Source organism: Elephantulus edwardii, unplaced genomic scaffold (genome assembly GCF_000299155.1).
Source record: "Elephantulus edwardii isolate Elephantulus edwardi_28Jun2011 unplaced genomic scaffold, EleEdw1.0 scaffold00292, whole genome shotgun sequence".
NCBI classification, from domain to species: Eukaryota; Metazoa; Chordata; class Mammalia; order Macroscelidea; family Macroscelididae; genus Elephantulus; species Elephantulus edwardii.
Window position 1 is genome coordinate 551,120 of NW_006400042.1, and position 26,916 is coordinate 578,035.

Sequence of the window (26,916 nt, forward strand, 5' to 3'; positions counted from 1 at the left end):
CCCTCATCATTTCCTTCACCTGCTCCCCCCACCAACCAAACTGTGCAGCTCTGCAACTGCATCCTGGCCCATCCTCACCCTTCTGCCTCCAACCCTCACCTCCTTGTAGCCCCAATATGTTTTTCCCAATTAAAAAAAATATTAAAAAAAAAGATTGTTGGATGTGTTTTCTCTTTACAATATCTGTATTACAGCAATTATAAAACTAGCAAGAAACTTAATTTGATATAAACAGATGTTACTTTTTAGATGGCAGACACCTGACAATTGGTGTGATACATGTTTTTTGTTAAAGAAATTATATTTTCCCTCTCTTTGAGCATGCATTCCTACAGGAAATATTTATATTTTCAGTGGAGGAAAAAGCAGTACTGCTTCTTGCTAGGATACGCTGGGTCTTGGAGAGCACCGAGAAGCCTTAAAGAAGCACCAGTTAAAACAGTAGGGGCACCAGTAAGAATGCAGGCAGCACAGGTCACTTGGCCCTGGCAGCTGTCATCACCTCACTTCAAGGCCGATTCCGCTCATCTGGCTGAGTGGAGCATATACCTCCTGTATCATATGATCCTTCTCAAAGCTCACATGAGCTCTTCAGAAGATGACACTTGGGCTACTACTGCATATGAAGAAATGGACAATATGGCACAGGTATACTTGGTAGATGTGAAAAGCCCTCTGCTAGCCTCACCTGTGAGACACAATTCCACCTCATGCAACAAATGTGTTCTGGTGTCTAATGAATGGCATCAGTTCTAGGATATTGGGAACCATGGCACAGAGAGAAAGAGATTTTCTAAACTGAATCTCCCTAGATAACTCAGCAGTCTATAAAACTGGTGAATCTGTTCAGGCAAATTCACTATGATTCATATACCTTGAACCTCACTGAGTGAGTTCTTGAACAACAAATTTCACCTTGTGAATCTAGGTGTGAAAAGAAAACTTAAAAATACTACACAACTGTTACCTCCCCCTTCTTCTAAAAGACTTAATAGGAAGAAGTTAAGACAATATAATAGTGAAGCTCCTCAAAGTTACATTTCCCAGGTAAAATGCATCTAACAAGGAGATTTCCTCTTTGTTCTCATATACCTCCCAGGGATTCCAGGGCGCTGTAGAAGCATAGGCAGAGTGTAGTGGTTACAGGTGCAAACTCCAACCAGATTGAATGCTTAGCCTCTGGAATCACCACTTCTATGAGGTGTGTGGCTTACAGTAAGTTACTAATGACTCTCTCAGCTGTAAACTTCTGAACTGGTCAGCATTCAATAGAGAAAAACATTGAAAAGACTTGTAGACAAAGTAGGGAGCATATAAAGTGTTCAAAAATATTACCTTTCTGAAAAATATAACTATTATTGTGGAGTAAGGGGTGTATCTGAGCAGAACAGAATGAAAGGACCAGCCACGGAGCAAGCTCTTGTCTGTTAAAGATAGGCAGTGCAATGGAATAGCATGAAAACTTGGACACGGAGATAAATCAAGTCAGAAACATATTTCCCAACTTATATTTATCGTCTAAACTATCAATATCAGTATTTCAAGTAAACCATCATCTCACAGACATTCTTTTGAATCATTTAAAGGAGTTCTGAAGAATCAGTGTTAAATATCTTCTTCTGGCTGGCTTTCTTAAGAAGAAGCAGCATTTAATTTCTTGTGGCTGCAGTGATCCATTGCCACAACCTGGTGAGCTTAAGACAACAGAACTGCATTCTGTCACAGTTCTACAAAACCAAAATCAGTTTTGTTGTTGTTGTTATTGTTATGTGCCTTCGAGTCACTTGCAACTCATAGGGAGCCTATGTATAACAGCCCTAAACTCTGCTCTGTCCTGGGCCAATCGCACTGTCTCTGACACACCCATCCCGATTACTCCAGTCACTGAATCAATCCATCTCATAGAGGGTCTTCCCCTCCTGCGCTGTCCCTCCACCCTACCAAGTATGTCGTCCTTCTCCAAGGACCGGTCCCTCCTTACAACATGTCCAAAGTATGTCAGATGGACCCTCAGAATCCTTGCCTCCAAGGAGTCACCAAATTTAACCCTCTCCAGGATGAAACTGTTTTCCTAGCAGTCCATGGTACATTCAATACTCTTCTCCAGCATCACAGCTCAAAGGCATCAATTCTCCTTCTATCCTCCCTAGTCATTGACCAACTCTCTGACAAATAACAAGTGATTGCAAAGATGATGGCCTCTATCAGACACACCGTTGCTCTTCAGTACTTTGGAGAGGTCCCTAACAGCGGACTTTCCCATGGCAATGCACCTTTTAATTTCCTGGCTGCTGGTGCCAAGACTGTTGACTGTGGAGCCAAGCAAACTAAAGCTTTGTACAATCTCAATCTCTTCACCATCCATCCTGATGCTGCCAATTGGTCCAGAGGTGAGAATCTTTGTCTTCTTGACATTGAGCCTCAATCCATATTGGAGGCTGCAGTCCTTGACCCTCTGCAGCAGGTGCTTCAGGTCCTCTTCTGTTTCAGCAAGCAGGGTTGTGTCATCTGCATAACGCAGATTGTTGATAGATCTCCCACCAATCCTGACCACATATTTCTCCTCATAGAACCCTCTCCTCATAGAGCCCAGCCTCCTGGATAATCTGTTCTGCATACAGGTTGAAAAGGTATGGAGACTGGACACACCCTTGGCGTACGCCCTTCCCAATTTTGAACCATGCAGTGTTCCCTTGCTCTGTTCTGACGACTGCCTCCTGGTCCAAGTATACGTTTCGCATTAGAACGATCAAGTGTTCTGGGATTCCCATTCTTCTCAGAGTCAGTCATAGTTTGTTATGATCCACACAGTCAAATGCCTTTGCACAGTCAATGAAACACAGATAGACATTCCTCTGGTACTCCCTGCTTTCAGCCAAGATCCATCTAACATTAGCTACAATATCCCTAGTACCACGACCCCTTCTAAACCCAGACTGGACTTCTGGCAGTTCTCTGCTGATGTGCTGTTCCAGTCGTTTTTGGATAATCTTCAGTAGAATCTTGCTTGCATATGAAATCAATGATACTGTTCTATAGTTTCCACAGTCTGTTGGGTCACCCTTCTTTGGAATGGGAACAAATATAGATCTCTTCCAGTCAGTTGGCTAAGTGGTTGTTCTCCAGATTTCTTGGCCCAACTTGGTGAGCACGTCCAGGGCAACATCTGTTAACTGAAATATGTCAATTGGTATACCATCTATTCCTGGGGCCTTATTTTTTGCTATTTCCTTCAAAACAGCCTGACCTTCCTTCATCACCATAGGCTCTTGCTCATATGTTGCTTCATGAAATTCTTCTGTGTCTGCCAATTCCTTTCGATACAGTGACTCAGTATATCCTTTCCATCTTCTTTTAATACCTCCTGGATCATTTAATGTTCTGCCTAAAGTATCCTTGATTATAGCAACTCGCGGTTTGAATCTGTTCTTCAGTTCCTTAAGCTTAAGAAATGCTGATCGAGTTCAGCCCTTTTAATTTTCTGACTCCAACTCCTTGCACATTTCATTGTAATATTTTACTTTGTCATCCCGCGCTGCCTTTTGAAATCTTCTATTCAGTTCTTCAGTATCTTGAATTCTTCCTTCTGCTTTGGCTTCTCTGCGCTCCAGTGCAATATTCAGAGTCTCTCTTGACATCCATTTTGGTCTTTTTTTCCTCTTCTGTCTTTGTAATGATCATTTGCACTCTTCCTGCATGATGCCCTTGATAAACTCCCACAGCACATCTGGTCTTAGCTCATTAGTGTTCAAGGCCTCAAACCTGTTCCTGAGATGGTCCTATGTACAACAGAAATCGGTATTAGACAGCTGAAATCAAGCTGTCAGTGGGCCCTGATCACTCCAGAAGCTCTCAGGGGAAATTTGTTCCTCACCTCTTCTAGCTTCTGCCCCCGCATCCTTGACTGATAATTCCCCCAACTTCACTCCAATCTCAGCTTTCTTTTACACATCACTTTTTTCTGTGTGTGCTGCCTTCTCTTCTGTCTGGATTAAATCTTCCTCTGTGTGTGTCTCTCTCTTTTCAGGACACTTGCCACTGTCTTTAAGAACTACCTAGTAAAATATTATGTTCCTATCTGACTTTCTAATCCTTGGCTAAACCCTGGCACTCCTTTGCCTCAACTCCACATGGAATCTGTGTGGCTCCCCTAAGGGGTCAACTGGCCTTGCTCTCAGCTCAACTTGGCTGGCAAAGGAATACACTTGTTGCTAGTCTAAAAGAATTTCTTTTATCTAGGCCATACTACTTAACCAAGAGCACCAGAAAAAAGAAAAAAAAGGAAAAAAAAAGAGGAGGAAACCCCTCAAAGAGATCGATTGATTGGAGCAATGGTCGTCAGCACTGCAGAGACCATGAGGATGGTCCAGGACCAGACAAGGTCTCCTCATTGTACATGGGGTAACAATGAGTTGGAGAAGATACAGTGGCACACAACAATGGGTTCCTACTAAAGAATAGTTCCAAATACTGTTGTTTAATTCTTCAGAATTGAGTCCTAGAAGACAAAAATTTCAAGGTAAAATATTTTTGAAGAATTGTCAGGAAAGCACCTTTTCCTCGATGTATCTTGTATTTCATCCATGGACAGGTGATGGGAGTTGAAAGTACTTGAGCCACACTGTTCTGAAATTATGCTGTTAGGCTATCTGCACTACTGGACTTTGAGAAACATTTCCATAAAAGTGGTGCTATAGCTGGTTCCTCTCCGGCCTTCGTGTAGAAGGGCTATGCTGATGAATTAGAGTCATCTCAGTCCGAGTCTGTCCCCTTTTTCTCCCTATGCAAAAGAGGAGAGTTGAAGCCACATTGTGCTTAGCAAGATGCAGGGTCAGCGAAGGACAGGAAGACCCTCAACAAGACAGACTGACACTGTGACTTCAGCAATGGACTCTAGTATCTGAGATGATGAGGATGGCACAGGATAGGACAGGGTTCAGAATGGCTGTTCATAGAGTCGCTATGAGTTGTACGCCACTTGATAACACCTAACAACAAGCATTATTTAGCCCCTCTGCTGTGAACTAGCATAAAATAGTCACCTTGGAACTAGGAGTTTGACGCTTAAGGGAAAGCACGTTAATTTTCATTTCATTTCTTCTGAAATTAAGAATATTCTTAGAAATACTAGACTGACCTACACTGGATAGTGTTGATGCCTTTTTTTTTAATCTCATTTGATGTTTTTTCATTTGTAATTGGATTGTTTATTTGCCTGTTGCTTGACTTTTTCTTTCAGAGTCTGCATATTTTTAAAATGCCTTTGTCAAGATACATGTTTTTTAAGTATTTTCTCTCAATCTGCAGGTTTTCTTTTTCTTCTCTTAATGGTGTCTTGTGTAGAAAGAAAGTTTTTCATTTTAACGAAGCCAAGTTACCATTTTTTTCCTTTTATGAATCATGCTTTCAGTGTTCTTAAAAAGGCCATAGATTTTGTCTTGTTATCTTCTAGAAATTGTGTATTTTTGCACCTTCACTTAGGTCTACTATAAATTAATTTTGAGTTAATTTTTGTGAAAGATGTAAGCATGGAATCCATATTCTGGGTTTGTTGTCATTTGGGGTTTTTTTTAGTTGAAGGAAGAAGTATGTGACTGTACAGCTGTATTAGCATCACTTTTTAAAGATCATCCTTTTTTCCACAGACTCATCTCTGTTCTCTTGCTAAATATCAGTCTATAACATCTGGGTAAGTTAATTTAACATTTAAAAACAAAAACCAAATATATTGTTCTTATAGTTAGGTGCTGTTGAGTTGAGTATAACCTATAGCAACCTCAGGAACAACTGATATGAACCCCATCCTAACCTATGCCATCCTCATACTTCCTGGCACATTAGAGTCTACAGCAGCAGTCACCATGTCAATACACCCTCCTCTTCTTCACTGACCTTTCTGAGCATCATGTCCCTCTCCAAGGAAAAGCTCCTCCTTGCAAGATGACTGAAATATGTGAGGCAAAGCTTCATCATCTTAGCCTCCAAAGAGCACTCTGGCTGAATCATCTCCAAGATATATTCATTTGTTCTTTTGGCCTTCCATGAGTTAGGCACTATTCTCCAACACCACAGCTCAAAGGCATAAATTCACCTTCTGTCATTCTCATTCATTGTCCAGATCTCAGATGCATAGCAAGTGACTGGAAAGACCATGGTCTGAATCAGAAGCACCTTAGTCCTCAAACTGATATCATTACTCCTCAATAATTTGGAGAGGTCCCTAACTGCAGACTTTTCCACTACAGTAAGTCTCCTGATTCCTGACTGCTGCTGGTCCAAGGGTGTTAATTGTGGGTTCAAGTAAGCTGAAATTGTTGACAGTTTCAATCTTTTCTCCATCTATCATGGCACTGCCTGTCAGTTCAGTAGTATATTTTCTTGACAGTGTAATACAATCCACATTGAAGATTGTATTCTTTTATCTTCAGAAACAAGTGCTTCAAATCCTCCTTCATTTCAGCAAGCAAGGTTGTGTCATCTGTATAACACAGGTTATTGATGAGTCTCCCTCTGATCCTGATGCCACATTCCTCTTCAGAGAGTCCACCTTCTCAAATAATTTGCTCAGCATGAAGACTGATTAGGTATGGAGAAAGAATACAATCCTGACACACTTCCTTCTTAATTTTAAACCATGTATGTTCCCCTACTCTGTTTGCACAACAGCCTCCTAGCAGGTCTAGGAGTTAATAGCTTCAGCATGAGCACAATTGAGTGCTCTGAGATTCCCATTCTTCTCAATGTCAGCCACAATTTGTTATGATCCACACAGCCATACGTCTTTGCACAGTCAATAAAGCATAAATAGACATTCTTCTGGTATTCTTTACTTTCAATCAGGATCCATCTGACATCAGCAGTGATATCCCTGGTGTCATGGCCTCTTCTAATTCTTGTTTGAATTTCTTGAAGTTCCCTGTACATGTATGGGTTCCAGCCACTTTTTAATGATCATCAGCAGTATTTTGCTCACGTGTGATATTAACAATATTGTTCCATGGTTTCTACAATCTGATGGATCACCTTTCTTGGGAATGGGAACAAAGATAGAACTCTTCCAATCCATTTGCCAGACAGCTGTCCTCTAACTTTCCTGGCCTAGACTAATGAGTACATCCAGGTCTGCGTCTGTTAATTGAAACAAGTCAGTTGGTATCCCATTAATTCCTGGGGCCTTATCTTTGGCCAATGACCTCAATGCAGCTTCCACTTCCTCCTTCATTACCTGTGGTTCCTGGTCATATAGTTGTTGTTGTTGTTATGTGCCATCGAGTCTTCTGCAACTCATAACAACCTTATGTAGAACAGCCCTAAACCTTGCTCTATCCCTTGCCAATCTTTCTGTCTCCAACATAGCTATCTCTATTACCTCAGTGACCGATCAATCTATCTCATCAGGGGTCTTCCTCTCCTGCGCTGTCCCTCCACTCTCCCAAGCATGACGTCTCTCTCCAAGGACTGATACTGCCTTATAACATGTCCAAAGTATGTCAGATGGCGCTTCAGAATCCTTGCCTCCAAGGAGCAGCCTGGTCTCACCCTTTCTAGGACAAACTTGTTCTCCATGGTATATTCCGTACTCTTCTCCAGCACCACAGCTCAAAGGCATCAGCTCTTCTTCTATCATCCCTAGTCATTATCCAGCTCTCTGATGCATAGCAGGTAATTGCAAAGACCATGGCCTGCATCAGGCACACCTTACTTTCTGAAATTTTTCCAGTGTCAGTCAATTCTTTTTTGTTCAGTGACTCTATATAGTCCCTCCATTTTCCTTTGATGCTTTCTGGGTCATTCAGTATATTGCCCATAGCATCTTCCAATATTACAACTCAAGACTTAAATCTGTCTTTCAGATCTCTCAGCTTGGAAAGTGCAGAATTGTTTCCTTTGTATTCTCCAATTCCAGCTCTCTGCACATTCCATTATAATACTTTGCTTTGTCTTCTTCTGTTTTGGCTTCTCAACACTCTAAGGCAATTTTTAGAGTCTATTCTGAAACCCATTTAGTTTTTTTTCTTTCTCCTTGTTTTTGTAATGACCTTTTGCTCTCTTCGATCACTGGTGTTCCATGCTTTAAATTCAGATGAAATAGATTCAAGTTCATATCTTTATTCTCATGGACTTTCATTTTCTTTGGCCTCAGTTTGAACTTGTACTTGAGTAACTGATGGTCTGATACACAGTCCATACCTGGTCTAGTTTTTATTGCTGATATTGAGCTTCTCCAGTAATTTCTTCAACAGATGTGGTCAGTTTGATTCCTATGCAGCTCATCAGGTGAGGTGATGTGTAAAGTCACTATTTGTGTCTTTTAAAAAAGGTTATTTCCAAAATCTCTGTAGATGTTCATTGAAATTAAAAATAAATGAATTAATTAAAAAGGTATTTGCAATGAATAAATCATTGAAAAACTGGATAAATTATATATATGGCATTGAAACAGATGAGAGAGAGAACAGTTTAAAAGTGATATATCATAGGTATTATGGTTATCACAAGAGTCCAGAATTAAGGTTGCATAGTGGAGTGTACTCGGGGGGGGGGGGAGGCGAGGGGATTGTATACCAATGAAGGAATTTTTCTTTTACGAAGGAATTTTTCTTTTACTTTTCAAAGAGAGGAGTGAACTAGGTGGGGAGGGGTGGGCAGGGAGAAAAGTGCAACAATGAATGAATGGAAATCCAAAATCTCTGTAAATGTTCATTAAAAGAAAATACAAAATTCAATCCCTCTATTTCTTTTTTTTTCAATCCCTCTATTTCTATTTTCATTTCTACATAGTAAAGAATAATAATAAGAGAACACCTTATTTTGAATTTAAGTTAGTACACTTAGCAGTGATATAGCCAAATTATACAACCAGAAAGTGACAAAGGTGGACTAGAATCCAAGTCAGCTGGTGTAGAGCTAAGTAACATTTCTATTTTTCAATGAGGATGCAATTATTTTCCATTCAATTTGTTTTAAGCAGAATGCTGGTGTGCCTGGGAGGAAAATTCCCCTTATTCAAAGATTCTCATGTATTTATTTTTAACAAACATTTCTGTGCAAACAAACATCAACATACCCTTTTGCGGAGTTTTTCTGCAGCATCAAGTTCAGCTTTAATAGTCTTATCAAATTTATTTAAAAGTTTAGGCTTCTTCTTCTTAACTGCAAAGAAAAAAGAAAAAAAAAACCAACCAAACTTTTTGCTTGCTTATCTTGCTGGTTTTGTCCAGAAATTGTTAAGAATAGTGATTTATTGGTAGTGAGAAATTTCTCATGGGTCTCAAATAAACAACTGTGAGAACCACATACTCTCCTCTCACCTGCTGTGTTCCCTCACCTCCAGGCAAGACTTCAGCAACTGCCCAAGTTGAGGAGATTACTGAGTCCAACAGTGTTCCTGGAAGACTGAGTAGACAATAAAAAACTCAAACTAATTGCTGTCAAGTTGGAACCAAGTTACAGGTGAACCTCCAACAGGTTTTCAGGAGCTGTAAATCACATAGGAGGAGATTCCCATCTTTCTCCTGCAGAGTAGCTCGTGAATTTGAACTGCCCAAGAGGTGCTGCCTTTGAATTAGCAGTGCAACTCTGTACAGATTATGCTACTGGAAATCCCTGGGTGGACTGTGTGCTTGTGTGTGTGTGTGTGTGTGTGTGTGTGTGTACCACAGAGTCAGTACTGACTCATAGCTGCTAATCACATGGAAGAAGACTGTCCATCCTCCTCCCACAGAGCAGTTGGTAGATTCAAACTGTGTGCCTTTGGGATTGCAATGCAGCTTCTTGACACTAGGTCACCAGAACATTCTGAAATTCTCAGGGCTATTGGCTTAATTTAAAAAATGACTGTGGTAGGTAAGATTTCTAAGCTTTCATGATTTCTTTCATGACCAACTTAAAAAAAAGCTTCAAATAATTTCTTAATATGTCTATAATTTTTCTGATATTGATGGGGGGGGAAAGCAGCTACTATCAAGGAGCGGGGGGGAAGCAAATATTGTCCTAATTCAATTCCAACTTACAGTGATGATCCATCAGATTTCTGAGAAATTTCTTTATGATCAAGGACGGCTCAATTTTTTCCGCAAGGAATGGCTGGTAGATTTGAACTACTGACCTTTAGGTTAGTAGCTTGCTATGTTAACACACTATGCCACCCGAACTCTTTCTCCTATTTAAGGAAACCAAGTAAAATGGACTCTATGTCAATAAAGTCTTTTTTATTTTCTTTTAGTATTATGATGGGCAATCTCCTCCTGTACAATTAACTGCCTCTGAAAACCCACTGGTGGATCAGATATGGGTAAGTTTCGATTCTATGGTACATAACAACATTATGAACTTGGAGAAAAGACAATAGTTACAGAACAACTAAAGTCTTTTGCTTATAGGGTCAATATTAGATGGCACTTAACAACATATAATGCCAAACCCTTGTCTTTAATTTTGGACTTAGATGAAGCTGTTGGACTCTGTATTATGGTGTTCTTGTTTTGGTTGAGGATCTGTGTGGATTGTTCCGTTGTTTTTACTTAAGCCTCTTGTTTAGAGTCAACAAGTGTCCAGAATGACACTTGTATTTAAGGCCAAGCCCTTATCTCCATTTTGGAGACTGAGTGAAGCAACTGAACTCTGTAAAATGGGCTCACTTGTTTCAGTTGAGGGTCATTGTGGAATGTTCAGTATGTAAGCCTCTTGTTTAGAGTCAAAAAGACTTCTTGGAGGAACCTTATATTTAAAAGTTGGGCTCAAGAGATTATATTTTAATCCCTTGTTATTGTATTTTGGAGGAACATTCTTATAAGTCATACAGCACTGTTCTGTCAATTTGCTATGCTGAGGTAATCTGGGTTTGCTATGATGCTGAACCTTGTACCAATGGGGTCTCCAATGCCATAATGACTGCCATGGTAGACAGTGTTTGGTGGCGCTCTCAGTTTTAAGACAGGTTTGGAAGCAGGAGTGGCATCCAATTCCTAAACCACATGCCTCTGGAAACTCTCTATGAACTTGGACAAATGATAGTTATAGAAAGGCCTCAGGTCTTTTGTTCATAGAGTCGCTATGAGTCATGCACAACTTGACAGCAATCAACTACAACAATAATAACATTATGTGCTTGGCTTAGAACAAGACCCTGGATAACAATTCCCCAAAGCTGTGAGCCGGCAGGGCCCACTAGTGCAGGAGTGGACAAGTGCTCAGGAGGCCACAGTATGTCATCCTGCCTAAGAGATCAAGAGAGGAACAAAAGGGTGGACCTTGAGGGAAGTAATGGTGTTCCAAAGAGCAAGGGGACAGAGGACAGGAAAAAGGAGGTAATAGTTAATGGAAGGAAATGAGGTGTGAGGAAATTTTCCTCCATTTCCTGACATAAATCTACAAACTTAACTGCTTCTACCCTATCTTGCCACTAAAGAAGGGATTATGTCTGCTGCCTGCACACACATCTATGTTCTGCTTTCTGCACCTTTGAATGAGGCACCTTCCTGTGCCCTCACCAGCTTAAAACCACCAAGACTCTGTCATCTTAAAACAACCAAGACAAACCCTCAGCCTATCCTCCACTATCCACCATGTTCCCTCTCTGTGTCCCACAATAGTGCCTTCTCTTTATGACTTCACCCTTGTCCTTTAGCCCACAGCACTCAGCCATGGCCCACCACAAGGGTCAGTACAAGACTTCCTGAGGAAAGATGAGCTTAGGGGTCATGGATCCAAGTACAGGGGTCTGAGACCCAACTCCCTCAAGTCCAAGCTTTGTGACCTTAAACCAAAGGTATTAACTTTTCTGAATCTGACACTCCCATGTATAAAATGGGAATGGGTTACTGGATATTGTGTGTGAAGGTACCTGACAGGCAGTAAGTTATCCCCACAGGATAACTAAAGACAGCTCTTGTCTCCAGGAAGTTCATTTTCATGCTCATCTTACAGACTCCCCTGCAGCATGGACAGCTCACGGCATCCTCTTTGCTATGCTAACCCTTCCCCGTAGGTCTCACAGTGCCCAGGCATTGCTCCTCTCTCTCACCATCTCTCTCCTCAGAGGGCCTGTCACTGCTGAATGCAGAGATGTGACTTTTTTAGGGGTTTAATGTCCAGCCCTTAACAATGCTTTGTGGTTGTTGTTATGTGCCGTGGAGTCACCTTTATATAGTGACCCTATGTAAAACAGCCTTAAACCCTGCTCTATCCTGTGCTAACCTTATTGTCTCTGACACACTTATTCCCCTTATCCCAGTCACTGAATCAATCCATCTCATTAAGGGTCTTCCTCTCTCATGCTGTCCCTCCAAACTCCCAAGCAAGCCCTCCCTCTCCAGGCCTGGTCCCTCCTTGCAACATGTCCAAAATATGTCAGACGAAGCTTCAGAATGCTTGCCTCCAAGGAACAGTCTGGTCTCATCCTCTCTAGGTACTCAATTTTCAAGATGCACAACTACAAATTAACCAGTCGATTTGCTCCTAGTGTAGAACTGTCTTGTAGTCTAGCTGCCTACTAATAATTAGTTGATGCCTCAAATTTAGTAAATCAGAAATATAATTATTTATTCATCACAAACCTATCCTATTCCATATTTATCCTACTTCAAAGAATGGCTCCCTTCAGCTCCCTCCCTCCCTCCTTGAGTCAGAAATGACCCTGCTGACCCTCCGGTGGGTTTCCAAGGCTGTAAACAGCATAGGAGGCGCTGGTGGATGAAAACTACCAGAGTGGTGCAGCCTTTGGATTGCCTGTACCAAGCTCTGTGGACTGAGTCACCAAATCTCCTCCCTCACTGACCTAGGTGTTAGACATCTGGTTGGGGAAGGATGATACGGAATCATCCAGAAGAGTATAGAAGGGAATAGGCACTAATTAGTTAATTAATTAACTAATCAATTAGGTATTTACTCTGTGTATTTGACCTGAACCACCTTTTATCATCCCAGTTTCTTGGACATAGTGAATTTTAACTTCACAGATAAGGCCACTGAGTTTCCACAAGGGTTAGAATCTTGAAACTCTCCTCTGTCACTCTCAAGGAAGAGAGGAAACACTCGCTATTCCCTCCCATGATTGTCAAGAATAAAAGTTTCCAAAAACTCATTGGGCTTTTACTTCTCATGTCCCACACTACCTCCATCTCATTTTCTTCAGGGCTTGAAGTGTAGCTTTTAAAAGGACCACTGAGATGAGAGAAGAAGCAAACTTGGGCAGTTCAGTCCCACCTCATTCTCAACCCTAATTGGATCTTCGCATCTCCAGTCCCACAGGGAGAGACCTCCCACATGGGGGACCTAGGGTGGTCCTGGGCTGCCTGCTGTGGACAGGGAGCCCCAATACTAACAGCTGACTATTCCTGTTCTTCTAAGCCTCATCCTTCCATTTACCTATTATCAGTATGGAACTGACACTTTATGGTTTACATTTTCTTCAATGTTTATTCACCGAAACGTTTTTATATGCTGTTACTTATTTATTCCAATTTCTCTTCCTTCAACTATTGAAAATGTCTATGTCTGAACCACAGACACTGTCAATGATTTCTTCTTGCTTGGATAAACAATCAATATCCTTTGTACCAGCAGTCAGGAAATCAGAAGACATATTGCATTGGACAAGTCTGCTGTCAAGGACCTCTCCAAAATGCTGAAGAGCAATAATGTCAGTCTGAAGACTAAGATATACCTGATACAAGCCACAGTCTTCTCAATTGTATCAGAGAGCTAGACAATCAAGGATAACAGAAGAAGAATTGTTTGATGCCTTTGGGTTGTGGTGCTAGAGAAGAGTACTGAATATTCCATGGACTGCCAAAGAACAAACAGATGTTTGGTCTTGAAAAGGGTGCAGCCAGATTGTTCCTTGGAGGTAAAAATGGTGAAGTCTTTTATTCTTTGAACATGTAGCTAGGCAAGACTCTTCCTGGGCAAGAGATATCATGCTTGCAAAGATGGAGAGTCAGCAAAGGAGAGGAAAAGACCCCCAACGAGATGAACTGTCATGGTGGCTTCAGCAATGGGCTCCAGTGTGTCAGAGATGAAGACGGCACAAGATAGGGCAGGGTTTTGAGAGGGTTGCAATGAGTCATATTCAACTCCACAGAACCTAACAAAGCAGAGCCTGAAAAAACAAAAAGAGTAAATAATGGGCATTTCCAGCTGTGTTTCATTGCAAGACTGCATATCTGCTGAGGGCATACACATGACCTGACATCTCACTGAGGCGTAGGTGGTGGTGGTGAGTGCTGTGTCCTGTCTTCTCCACATTGATTCGTGTTTTGCCATCACTCACTTCACATTTGCAGAAGGATCTGTCACCAAAATAACAGCAGGACCTCCTAGAAAGGCTGGGAGATTCTGGCCTAGAGGGTTTTACTACTAGCATCATCTGTTCCTCCAACATGGCTCCAGGCTACCATAAGATTTATTCATAAGAGAAAGATGTTCACAGTTAAGCCAAATAGGCAACCACAAAGTGCTCATTAATAGCACCAAAAAATAGACAAAATATTATTTTAAAAAATCACATAGCATCTGTTATCAGAAGAAGTACTCTGCCCCATCTTTTCATGTGATCTTCATATTTAATAACTCCTGACTTTTGCTCCTCTCTTTGAGATTCTTCCAGTTTTATCCTATCATTACTATTTTTATTTTAAAATATATGAAACACATCAGGCAATTTTCTCGATTGCAAGAAAATACAGACACATTTCATCCTCCTTAGTCTGGGGAGGGATGTGATACAACTATGGAAACAGTTGTCATTTTGAGCTCTGGTGGCCTAGTGACAAGAAGTTGCACTGCAATCACAAAGGCAGGCGATTCAAATCCACCAGCTGCCCCTTGGGAGAGGGATGGGCAATTTCCTCCCATGAGATTAACTGCCTCTGAAAACCTGCCAGAGGGTCAGCTATGGGTTGGTTCAGACTCAACAGTACACAACAACAACAACCTATTCTTTAGAGATCCTGGTATACTCACCCAGGTGCTCCAGGCCTTAGTATTCTTATCTAAAATATGAGTTACTTGGGCTGTAGTCTTTTAAGTGTCTTTTTAACTTGAAAATCTTGTACTTCTTCCCAAAGACACAGCAGTTAAGTCTCCCTACTAAAGGGATGGTTGGAGATTCAAATCCACTCAGTGGCTGGCTGTGAGGAGAAAGAACTGGTGATGTGCTCCTATAAAACTTACATCTTAGAAAACCAATGGGGCAGCTCTACACTGACATATGGGGTTGATTTGAGTAAAAAACTGAGTGGAAAATCAAACTGAAATAACATTAATTTTAACAATACTAAAATCCTATTATATCTGTGGAAAGAATCAATGGAGAAACTCAATATCAGCAGTCAAAACAAGGCCAAAGTCTGACTGTAGAACAGACCATCAATTGCTTATGGGTTGAAGTTCAAATTAAAGTTGAAGAAAATGAAATGACGTTCACAAGAACCAACACACAACCTTGGGTCTATCCTACCTGAATTTAAAAACCACAGAACAGATTTGATGCATTGAACACTAATGATTGAAGGCCAGGTGAGTTGTGGGATGACATCAAAGATACACCATCCATGGAGAAACAAAAAGTCATTACAAAGGTGGGGCGGGGTAGAAAAGACTAAAATGCATATGAAAAGAGACTCTGAAAATTGCACTAGAATGCAGAGAAGCCAAAACAAAGGAAAGAAATGACAAAATAAAAAAAAGCTGAACAGAAGATTGTAAAGGACAGTTTAAGAAGAGAGAAGACAAAGTAAAATATTTTAATGAAATGTGTAAAGCACTTAGGAAATCAAAAAGAAGGAGCTCTCTCTGCCTTCCTCAAACATAAACAACTGAAAAACAAAGTCATCTCAAGTTATAGTACCAGAGAATTCAATAGACAAAATCTTGAGTGATGCAAGAAGTATCAAAAGAAGATAGAAGGAATATAGAGAGTCGCTGTACCACAAAGAATTAGTTGAAATGAAACCATTTCAGGAAATAGAATATTATCAAGAATCATGAGTAATAAAAAAAGATGTTCAATCTATACTGAAGGCATTAGAAAACAGTAAGTCCCCAAGAATTGATGGAATAGCAATTGACATGTTTCAACAAACAAATGTAGCCTATATATGTAAAGCATTTATGTGCTTCCTAGTTTGTGCCAAGAAATGTAGAAGATTGCTAGCTGGGCAAATAAACACAACAGATCTATACTTGTTCTCATATCCCATGAATGATGATCAAACAGAATGTGGAAACTATCTATCAAACAATATCATTAATATCACATGCAAGTAAGATCTTGTTGAAGGTTATTTTAAAAAATGGCTGGAACATTATCAACATTGAACTGCCAGAAATTCAAGGTGGGTTGAGAAAAGGTCATGGCACGCAGGATATCATTGCTGATATCAAATAGATCTTGGCTGAAAAGAAGAATTCAGAATTCTGGTAGAGACTACTAGACAAATATTTACTCATGTTTTATCAACTATTCAAAGGCATTTGACTATGTGGATCATAACAAATTATGGCTAACATTGAGAAGAATGGGAATCCAAGAAAAGTTACTTGTGCTCCTGCAAAAATGATATACATAAACCCAAAGAGAGGAAGATCCCCAACAAGAAGGACCAAACACACTGACTGTAATAACGGGTTTGAGCACGCCAAATATTGTGCTGCAGGAATGAGCAAGGTCCCTGCCTGTTGTTCAAAGAGTTACTAAAAGTTGTAGTCAAATTGATGGCACAGAATTGTAACAACATAAAAGGCATACCAAGAACTGGTATGCAGAGATTCCAGATGTCAGAGTCTGCCAAGCTGTACTGATCTGCTCCTTGGCATTTGAGATCATTTTGTCTGAGTAATTAAATAAGAGTATTAATTTAACTCTGTCAGAGTGTGCGTGTGTGTGCGTATTTCACCTTTCCGTTCCTCACTCCCCTGTAATGATGTCAAGAGCCATGGGAAATGAAGTGCATTAACCCGTGTTCTCTCAAAGCTGTGTTTCCTTGAAACAAGCGCAGGGTTCCCTTCTTCTCCGGTTACTGAACTGTGAAGTAGTTTACATTCCTTCTATACAGACTCTTCCCTGGCTGGAAAACTGTTCTTTTCATTTATACCACAAAATATACTGTTTCAAATGTTGACATATAATTTAAATTCCATGTCCATCATCTAAGATATTCTCATGTGAGACTGAATCCCTCTCCTATGTTCCTATAACATTATAACCAACACATTTGACAGTGTGTTTCCCTTAGTTTTACAGACAGTTCACTCTTTTTCTGTCTCTCTTGATGGATTGTAAATTTCTGGAAGTCAAGTCCTGTGTCTTACCAGTATTTGTTTCCAGTATTTGGTACACTATCTGCCCTATAGAAAGTCATCAATAGGTGTTTCCAAAGGTTTGAATGGACTCATGCAAGCATGAATGAATCAAAATAGTAGAGACAGAATGCCAATTTGTAACTTTAGTGTGTCAATTTAAAAACAACACAAAACACCATGAGAAAAACGTAAGCAAACCAGATAGTGAGAGACTGACCTGAGAGAAGCCTGCTTTTATATCGTTTTCCTCCAAAAAATCTCAATGGACAACAGTAGAAGGGAGAGAAGAAGAAAATAACAAAAAGAAAGAAGATATATGGTAAGTTAACCCTTGATGAAAATCTTAGAGACAACATTGATATTTATTTCATGTATGCCTTACTCTTTCTAAGTTTTCCCCTATATGCAGCAATGGAGAACACAAATAGCAGAATGCTGTATATTATCCTGTATGTTCTTGGACTACAAAGTCCAACTAACTTTAAAAGAGCGTAAACATTTCATAAAGCAGCCAGCTTCTATGTTCTGACACCATGTGTGATGCCTTAACAATTCTTTGTTGATAATAAAAGCTGACATTTACTGAGATCCTCCCCTTCTCAACATGTGCGCCAACCCAGGCTGCACATCCAATAAAGGGTGAGAGACAAAACTGAAGTTTGGGGTTGTCTCGATGCCAGTGTTAACTATTCTACTTTTTCTCTGGCAGCTGGCCCAGAGGTGAAGAAACCAGCGTGTTCCTAAATGGTTTTGAGAGCAATGATAGAGTAGAATTAAGCATTATAATGTAAGTATTACACTGTGAAAAGGAAGGAGCTGTACTTTGTAGAACTTCTCTCCCAGAATAAAGATAGTTACATGACCATAAAAATTTTCTTTTTTTCATTTGTGTCTCAGAGACTCCATGTTTACGTATTACTCAGAGACATGTTTATACAGCCCCAAGAGCCAAAGAAATTTAACTGGAAAAGAATTAAGTATGAGGTCGTGCACTTCCCAATTTCAAAACATCTTCACAGTAACAGCTGCAATGACAGATGCAAAGAACAATGGAACAGAATTGAAAACCTGAAAATAAGTTCAAGTACCTATGATCAACTGATTTTTGACAAAATTTCTAAATATATTCAACATAGAAGAGACAATATCTTCAACCAATTGTTCTGAGAAGAACGGATCTCTATACATAGAAAAAAGTGGCACTCTCCACAATTGACACCATAAAAAAAAAGTGAATTAAAAAGATGATCAAGGATCTAAATGTTAGACATAAAAACCATAAAATTCATGGAAGAAAATTTAGGGGAAAGAGATGGGATCTGATTTTCAAATATTTTTATTTTTCAAATAAAAACTCTATCAAATACAGATGCAAATGCATGAGTAGTTGAAGACAAAACATTATTTGGGATCTTATAAAAATGATTACTAAAATCAATGTACACACTATGCTGTGTAATGAGGCACAATGTGACTTGGAGATTGTGCAAACAACACATTAAATATAAGCAGGAGTGGCATCCACTTCCTAAACAACATGCCGCCCAAAATTCTATGACCTTTGATAAATATCAATTGTTGTAGAGGGACATCAGGCCGTTTGTTCATAGGGTTGCTATGAGTTGTGCTCGGCTTGAAGGCAATCAACAACAACAACAACTAGATATATATATAGTTGTTGTTGTTATGTGCCATTGAGTTGCAGGCGACTCATAACAACCCTATGAAGGAGAATCCTCAATGCTTGTGTGTCTTTCATCCTCTCTCCAGGTTCACAGGGTTTCCAGAGGCAAGCAATTACGGAAGTGGATGCCACTCCTCCTTCCAAGCTTGTTCTAATTGAGGAGCTCCACCCCATACTGTCTGCATTGGGTAATCAACCATTAATGCATTTGACACATCAGTGTCACGGTGTTCTGCCTCACAGCAACCACAAGTTACCGCTGTACAGCAACTTGGACACCAGGGCTATACAACCTAGAGGAATGTCTGAACAAAAACAATGAAAGACAATCCCGAGGGCCGCAGATTAAAAGTCACCCACCTTTGGCTTGGTAGCATCGCTTTCTGTCCACTGGACCAACTGATATCTCTCTATGTTGATGTTATTGTTGTTAAGTGCCATCAAGTCACAGGCGACTCATAGCGACCCTATGAAGGAGAGTCCTCAACGCCTGTGTGTCTTTCATCCTCTCTCCAGGTTCATTGGGTTTCAGTATCTGACCATCCCAGCATGCCCAAATACTGGCAAACTCTGGGCCACAGACCCCCTGTTCATCTGGTAAGTCCACTCTGCCGATCCCCACATGGGGCAAAAAGAACATCACCAGTGCCCGGAGCCCTCATACCTGCCACTCCTTAAGATGTGTGTGTGTGTAATATATAAAAAACAATATTTGATGGACATCTTGCAGGCTGCTCTGTTAGTGCCTGGAATCATGGGGATTTGCAAAGTAATTGGTTGTCTCTCTGTGCACAGTGCTTTCTGAGAAGCCCCTAAGGATCCTGGTTGGAATAAGAAGCCTGAAGGGACAGAATGGAGTGGCCACACTCCAGGGTTATCCCTCAAGGCACTGATCCTTGGCAGTAGTAAACCTGCCGCCACCACCTGCTGCTGGGCTACTATAGTAGCTTAGGGGCTCCAAGCAGATTTTTGGTTCAAGGGCTTCAGGCAAGCTGAGGACTTCAGCAGCTGTGGGAACCAAGATGAAGCTGCCTGATGCCACATGTTCAACACTGTCCCAGCAAGCCCCTCCTCTCCTCCATGCTTCCTGCTCCATGAACATATATGCAGTTTGACTTGAGTTGACTTGAATGCATGCATTCATCAAAGCACTAGATTAAAAGAGTAAAAACAACATATAGACTGCAAAAAAATTCAGGAATCATATATCTGGTAAAGGTCTATGGTCCAAAATGAAGGCAAAACTTCTACAACTTCAGGAAAATAACAACTATCCCAAGCAGAAAAGGGGAAAAGGCATGAACAAACATGTTCCAGTTCAAGAGGCCAACAGACACACATAAAAATGCTCATCATCGATAGCCTTCACTCAAAATGACTCACTGTCACAGTTCTGACTTGCAGTGGCCCCTGACTGGGTTTCCACGGTGGGAAATCCTAACAGAAGAGACTGCTAATCTTTCTCTCACTGAGCTACTGACAGATTCAAACCACTGAAGACTCTTGGTCTTTAGGTTAGCAGTGCAACAGGCTATTGAGCCCACCAGAGCTCCCTCACTAACTAACCACTATTGTTCGTTATGTACCCTGAGTCGACTACAACTCACAGTGACCCCCATGAACAATGGATCTGAACACTGCCCTATCCTGTGTTGTCCTCATCATCTCTAACATACTTCTCTTGTTGCTGTGTGCCTTCAAGTAAGAATTGACCATAGCTGACCCTCCAGTGGTTTTTCAGAGGCAGTAAATCACACGGGAGGAGATTATCCATCCTTTTCCCATAGCAGCTGGTGGATTCAAACCATGTACCTCTGGGATTACATCACAGCTTATTATCACTATGCCACTGTTTTTGCTGTTGTGTGCCATTGATTTGGAACCAACTCATAGCTGTACTTCCAGTGGGTTTTCACAGATGGTAAATTGCACATGAGGAGAATGCCCATTCTTCTCCCATGGAGCAACTCATGGATTTGAGCCATGTGCCTTAATAGGCCAATAGGGAGACGCAAATCAAAACTATAAGGGAATAACACCTCACATCTAGCTGAATGGCAAAGATCAAAACAAAACAGAAAATAACAAATGCTGGTGAGAAAGTGAGGAGATAAGAACCCTATCCATACTGGTAGGGCTGTGCTTTAGTTGGTGGGTGTCACTGCATCAAATACAACTTGTAACTACCCTATTAACAACAGTTGTGAACCCTATCCTATCTTGTGTCATGTTCACAATCTCTGACACACCGAGCCCACTGCTGCAGTTACTGTGGCAATCCCCCTAGTTCACCATCTTTCCACCTTTCCAACCAAGATGTTCCTCTCTAAGAAACCACTTCAAAGCTAGCCCAAAATGTGTGAAACAAAGCTTTACCATACACTGCTTCTAAAGTGCACTCTGGCTGCACCTTCTTCAAGACATAGCTGTTTGTTCTTTTGAGAGTATGTGGGATCATTAACATTCTTCTCGAACATCACAGGTCAAAAGCATCAGTGCTTCTTCTATCATCCTTATTCATTGCCCAGTTCTTAGATGCATAGCAAATGATTAACATGACCATGGCCTGAGTCAGGTACATCTTAGTCCTCAAACATCACTGCTTCTCAATAATTTGGAGAGGTCCTTGACTACAGACTTTACCAGTGCAATACATCTCCTGACTTCCTAACTGCTGGTACCAAGTATATTGACTGTGGATCCAAGTAAGATGAAGACAGTGGCAGCTTTAATCATTTCTTCATTCTTATCATGATGTTGCCTATCAGTCTAGTGATGAAAATTTCTGTTCCCTTAACATTAAGGTGCAATACAAATTGAAGGCTGCAGTGATTTATCTCCTGTAGTATGCACTTCAGTGAGGTAGGTTGTGTCACCTGCATAATGAGAGTGATTGAGGAGTAGTTCTCCAATTCTGATGCCACATTCTTCTTCATAGGGTATATAGCTCCTTGAATATTTTGCTCAGCATACAGACTGAATATGTATGGAGAAAAGATACAATGCTGACACACTTTACTTAATTTTAAATTGGACATGTTGTGAGGAGAGACCGGTCCTTAGAGAGGGACATCATGCTTGGGAGGGTGGAGGGACAGCGCAGGAGAGGAAGGCCCTCTATGAGGTGGATTGATTCAGTGACTGGGATAATCGGGATGGGAGTGTCAGAGACAGTGTGATTGGCACAGGACAGAGCGGAGTTTAGGGCTGTTGTACATAGGGTCGCTATGAGTCGCAGGCGACTCGACGGCACATAACAACAATAACAACAACAGTGTTCTCTAGCTCTGTTTTCTTAAGAGCCTCTTGGTGTAGGTATAGATTTTGCATGAGCACAATAAAGTGTTCTGGGATTTTCATTTTTCTCAATGTTAAGCACAATATGCTATGACCCACATATCAAATGTATAGTCTGTACAGCACAAATAGACCTTCTTCTGGTATCATTTGCTTTAAGCTGGGATCCATCTGACCTCAGCAATTATATCTCTAGTACAATGGCCTCTTCTAAATCAAGCTTTAACTTCTGGCTGTTTTCTATGTACTGTTCTAGTTGTTTTTAAATGATCTTCAGCAAGGTCTTTTTTGTTTGGGGTTTTTTCTTTGTTGGTTTTTTTTGCCAATGACTTCATTGATTAATTTATTCATGAAGGCATTGGTAAGGATCTAAGATGTACAAATGTGGAAAACAATGTGCAAGTCCTCAAAAAGTTAAAAGTAGGGCGAGCTCTGGTGGCCTAGTGGCAAGAAGCTGTAACTGCAATCTCAGAGATGCACAGTTCGAATCCACCAGATGCTCTGCTGGAGAAGGAGGAATAATCTCCTCCTGTACCAGTCAGATCTGATTTGATGGTACACACAAAAAATAATGAAATAAAATAAATTTTTTAAAAAGAGTTAAAAGTAGAACTACCATATGGCCTATGTATTCTACTATAGTCTATTAGAATTCTACTAGTTTGAATTAGGTATAAACTCTCAGAATCTAATGAACTGATATGAACAGATATGAATAGACATCTGTACACCTTTGCTCATCGTAACACTCTGAATAGCAAAATGGCAAAACAATTGGAATCAACCTAAATGCCCATCAACAAAAAGACGAACAAACAAAATGCAGTACATATGCACAATGGAATACCATTCAGTTATAAATTGGATGGAATCACTTACAGAGTCTGAATACATGCTACAACATGATGGACCGTGCACATACTGAGCTGGCTGAAATAAGTCAATCACAAAGAAAAACCCCAAACACTGTATCGTCTCACTTATATGAAAACACAAGATGTAAATATGCAAAGAACAACGTCTATTCTTAGTCTGCAAAAGTTCACTTAAAAGTCTTGGAAACAAAAATGTCTCTTTTTGGACTAAAGTCTGATTGGTTCAAGCCAACGAATGCTGCACAACGAAGGAGTTAGGAAAAAAAACAAATAATAACTGATGCCTTTTAATTATGGTGTTGGTTAAGAATATGCCATGAACTGCCAGGAAAAAGAATGAGTCTGTCTAGGAAGAAGTCTAGCCACAGTGTTCCCTATAAGCAAAGTCGCTTGATCTCAGTTCACATTAATTCGGAACAGACCCTGGAGAAGGACACCATGACTGGGAAGCAGAGGTTCAGTGAAAGGGAAGAAGACCTTCAAAGAGATGACTGGCACACTGGCTTCAACACTAAGTTCAAACCTAGAATGACTCTGAGGATGGTGCAGGACTGAGTGATTTCAGCCTGTTGTGCATTATTAGTTTGTACATGAGTTGGAATCAATTGTATGGTACTTTACAACAATAATCTCTATTAACAGTCACCTGGAGTAGGAATAGGAAGGGAGAAAGGGAATCGTTCTTTGGGAAGTAGTAAGTTTATGGTGATGGGAAAATTGGAATGAATTAAAAGTAATGGTTGCACAACCCAATGGTGTTGTTAGGTGCTATGGAATCAACACCACATCATAGTGGCTCCATATGCAACAGAACAAAGTTCTGCCAGATCTTGCACCTGACACAAAGCGTGGTATTTTCATGGAATTGCTTCATACACATGGATGTCAAAAAAAGACAATGAATAAGGAAGACTGAAGGATTGATGCCTTTGAATTGTGATATTGGATAAGAATGCTGAGTATACCTTGTAATGCCAAAAGGACAAACAAATCTATTTTGCACACAGTGCAAACAGCATTCTCCTTAGAGACAAAGATGGTGAAATTCCTTCTCACACACATTAGGCATGTTATCAGGAGGCACTAGTCCTTGGAAAAAGGCATCAAGCTGGGAAAAATAGAAGGTCCATTAAAAAGAGGAACACCCTCAATAAGACAAACTGTTACAGCCACTGCAACAATGGGCCTGGGATTGTGAGGATGACAAAGGAGATAGGACAGTTCTGTCCTGTTCATGAGGTTGCTATGAATCGTAAGTGACTCACTGGCACCTAACAACAGCAGCAACAGCCAGCACCATTCTCACAATCTGCTGTAGCCGTTGTTACTGTCATTGTGCCAATTCATGTCATTGAGGATCTTCAATGAAGAAAACTAATATGAATAAACTGTATATCAGAAAAAGTGAGAAATGGCAAATACTGTGTTATACATCATTTAACAACATCAATAAACAACCAAAACAGTTAAAGCTATTGAGTTTACTACTTTAAAACTCTCAAAAACTCATTGCTGTTGAATTGGAACTGACTCATAACTGACCTTCCAGCAGAGTTTCAGCTGTAAAGATTTTCACTAGGAAAGAACTGTCTATACTTCTCCTGTGGAGGAATTGGTAGATTTAAACTGTCTGCCGTTGGGTTGGCAGCAAAACTCCTTACCCACTAGGCCACGAGAGCCGGGTAAGTAGTGTCATGGGACTTAAAAGCTTGCCAGTGGCCATCCAATACATAAGAATGGGTCTCTATCCACCTGGAGTAACAGGAAGAAAAAGATCCAGGAGCAGGAGAAGGAACTGGGTGGCTGGTTTATGTATCTTATGAAAAGTCTCCTTTGGGATGAAATGAAAAGAACTAGCTGGTACCTGGTCACTAAACATTTTTATCAAGGGGTCAATACCTATTTTCTGATCAAAAGAGGAGAAACTTAGAACAGCATTTAAAATAATTACAGAATCCAGATTTACTGGGCCTACAGAAACTTGTAGGAGAAGGCTGGGCAATATGTATCTGTTTAATCCACTGGCTCTGAAAACCTGCTAGAGGGTCAGCTATGAGTCAGTTCCAACTCGACAGAATACAACAACAATAACAACACTGAAACTCAAGAGATTTCTGATGGCTTAGTGGGAAGAAGTGCACTGCTAATGAAAACTGGTTTAAATTCACTAGCTGCTCCAAGAGAGATAGATGGGCAACCACCTTCCATGTGATTTATTGCTTCTAAAATTCCACTAGAGAGTCGGGTTGGCTCCTACACAAAACCTACAGCTTTGAAACTTGAAAAACTCGCAAATCTATTGCTCTGAGAAAATTTTCAAACTACGAAACAAGATGAAATCATCTTTAAATCACTATTTTTGCTAAAGTAGTAAGGATGTTAGATATGTACACTGTGCTCTATCAAAGAGTTATCTACATGACATCAAACTGACAAAAGTTTCTCTAATGCAGAGATGAGAAGTTTGGAGGGCGGTGAGCCAAAGTGGGGGTAGTGGGGAAATCAGAGACAAGAAAATGTGGATACAATGTGAAGAACAGAACTATGCTACTAAAATGTTCCCATTGAAATTGTTACAAATGCTATATGTCCTACTGTGTATATTTCCACAACAATAAAATATCCTAAATTTTTTCTGGCAGTGAAGCAAATCCATAAATGAAAGCAAGTAGTAAAAAGAAGAAACAAGCTTATAAATTGCACAAGAATTTTAGAATTTAGTACTACTGGGTTTGATTAGACTCTATCTGCTGGTAGCGGAAGATAGTCCCAAGTGTTCCTCTGAGGCTCCAGCAGGGGAGCTGCTGGGAGGTCTCAGTTGTTTTCTCTTTCATTTAAACGTGGGAACTGTGTGAGGCATTTCCAACTGCCAGGTTTCAGAAATAAATGCTAGGGTCAGAAATAAACGTTGTGAAAGAGCCATGCTATTTGCTGTTGGGAAATCCAATGAAGGGTGTGCCTAGGGCAGGACTCTTTGTCTCTGTCATCGCTACATGAAAAAGAAAAATTAATGTGTTTAATCCAAATACAATCTCTTCTGAGCCTACCCTCTGCAGTGCTATCTGCCTTTCAGTTCAACAGTACTGGGTTGTTGACACTGCTCCAAAAGGTAAACTCCACCCTGGGAGCTTCTCTTACTGATCAGCACTGTCCGAAGGACTGGTGGACAGGCAGGAACAGGAAAGGAGCGGTCCTCCTCTTGCCTCACACAATAAGGGACTTTTGTGTGTTATTAGAATTAACCATCAGCTCGAAGCCAACAGGGTTTCACATTCAGCCCTTACACTCAATGGCTAACAGAAATATTTTTCAGCTGAAAAACACTAACTAATACAGCACAGAATATAAAGGGCAATTGTTTTCATCTGCCCCCTCTCTTGAAATTATGTGGAATTCAGCTGGGAGCATTCAGTGGAGCTAGCAAGGAGTTCAGTTTATTAAAGGAGTTTGCTGTCTCCTCATAGGGTTATTTTAATAAATTATACATCACTCCTCTTCTAGAGCCATACTCCTTTAACAGATATGACCCCATATGTTAAATTAGGAATCTCAGAAATGATAAGTGATCTGTTTTCTACACATTACAGAACTCTCCTTGGTGCCAAGAAAGTCCAACAGACACTGGGTTTTTTTGTTGTTGTTTTTTTTATTAATTTAGTTTGTTTATTTTTCATTTCAATGAACATCTACAGAGATTTTGGAATTCCATTCATTCATTGTTGCACCCTTCTCCCCGCACAACCCACCCCCTCGCCC

The 26,916-nt window shown here is 40.5% G+C and overlaps 1 protein-coding gene across 1 annotated transcript in view; it reads right to left on the bottom strand.

Moving 5' to 3' along the window:
- LOC102843374 (aspartyl/asparaginyl beta-hydroxylase-like) overlaps positions 1–26,916 on the bottom strand; it is a 268,463-nt gene that overhangs the window by 104,069 nt on the left and 137,478 nt on the right. The window contains exon 16 of the mRNA XM_006900733.1: positions 9,068–9,153. Within this exon, the coding sequence (XP_006900795.1) occupies positions 9,068–9,153 (86 nt within the window). The remainder of the gene's footprint in view (positions 1–9,067; positions 9,154–26,916) is intronic.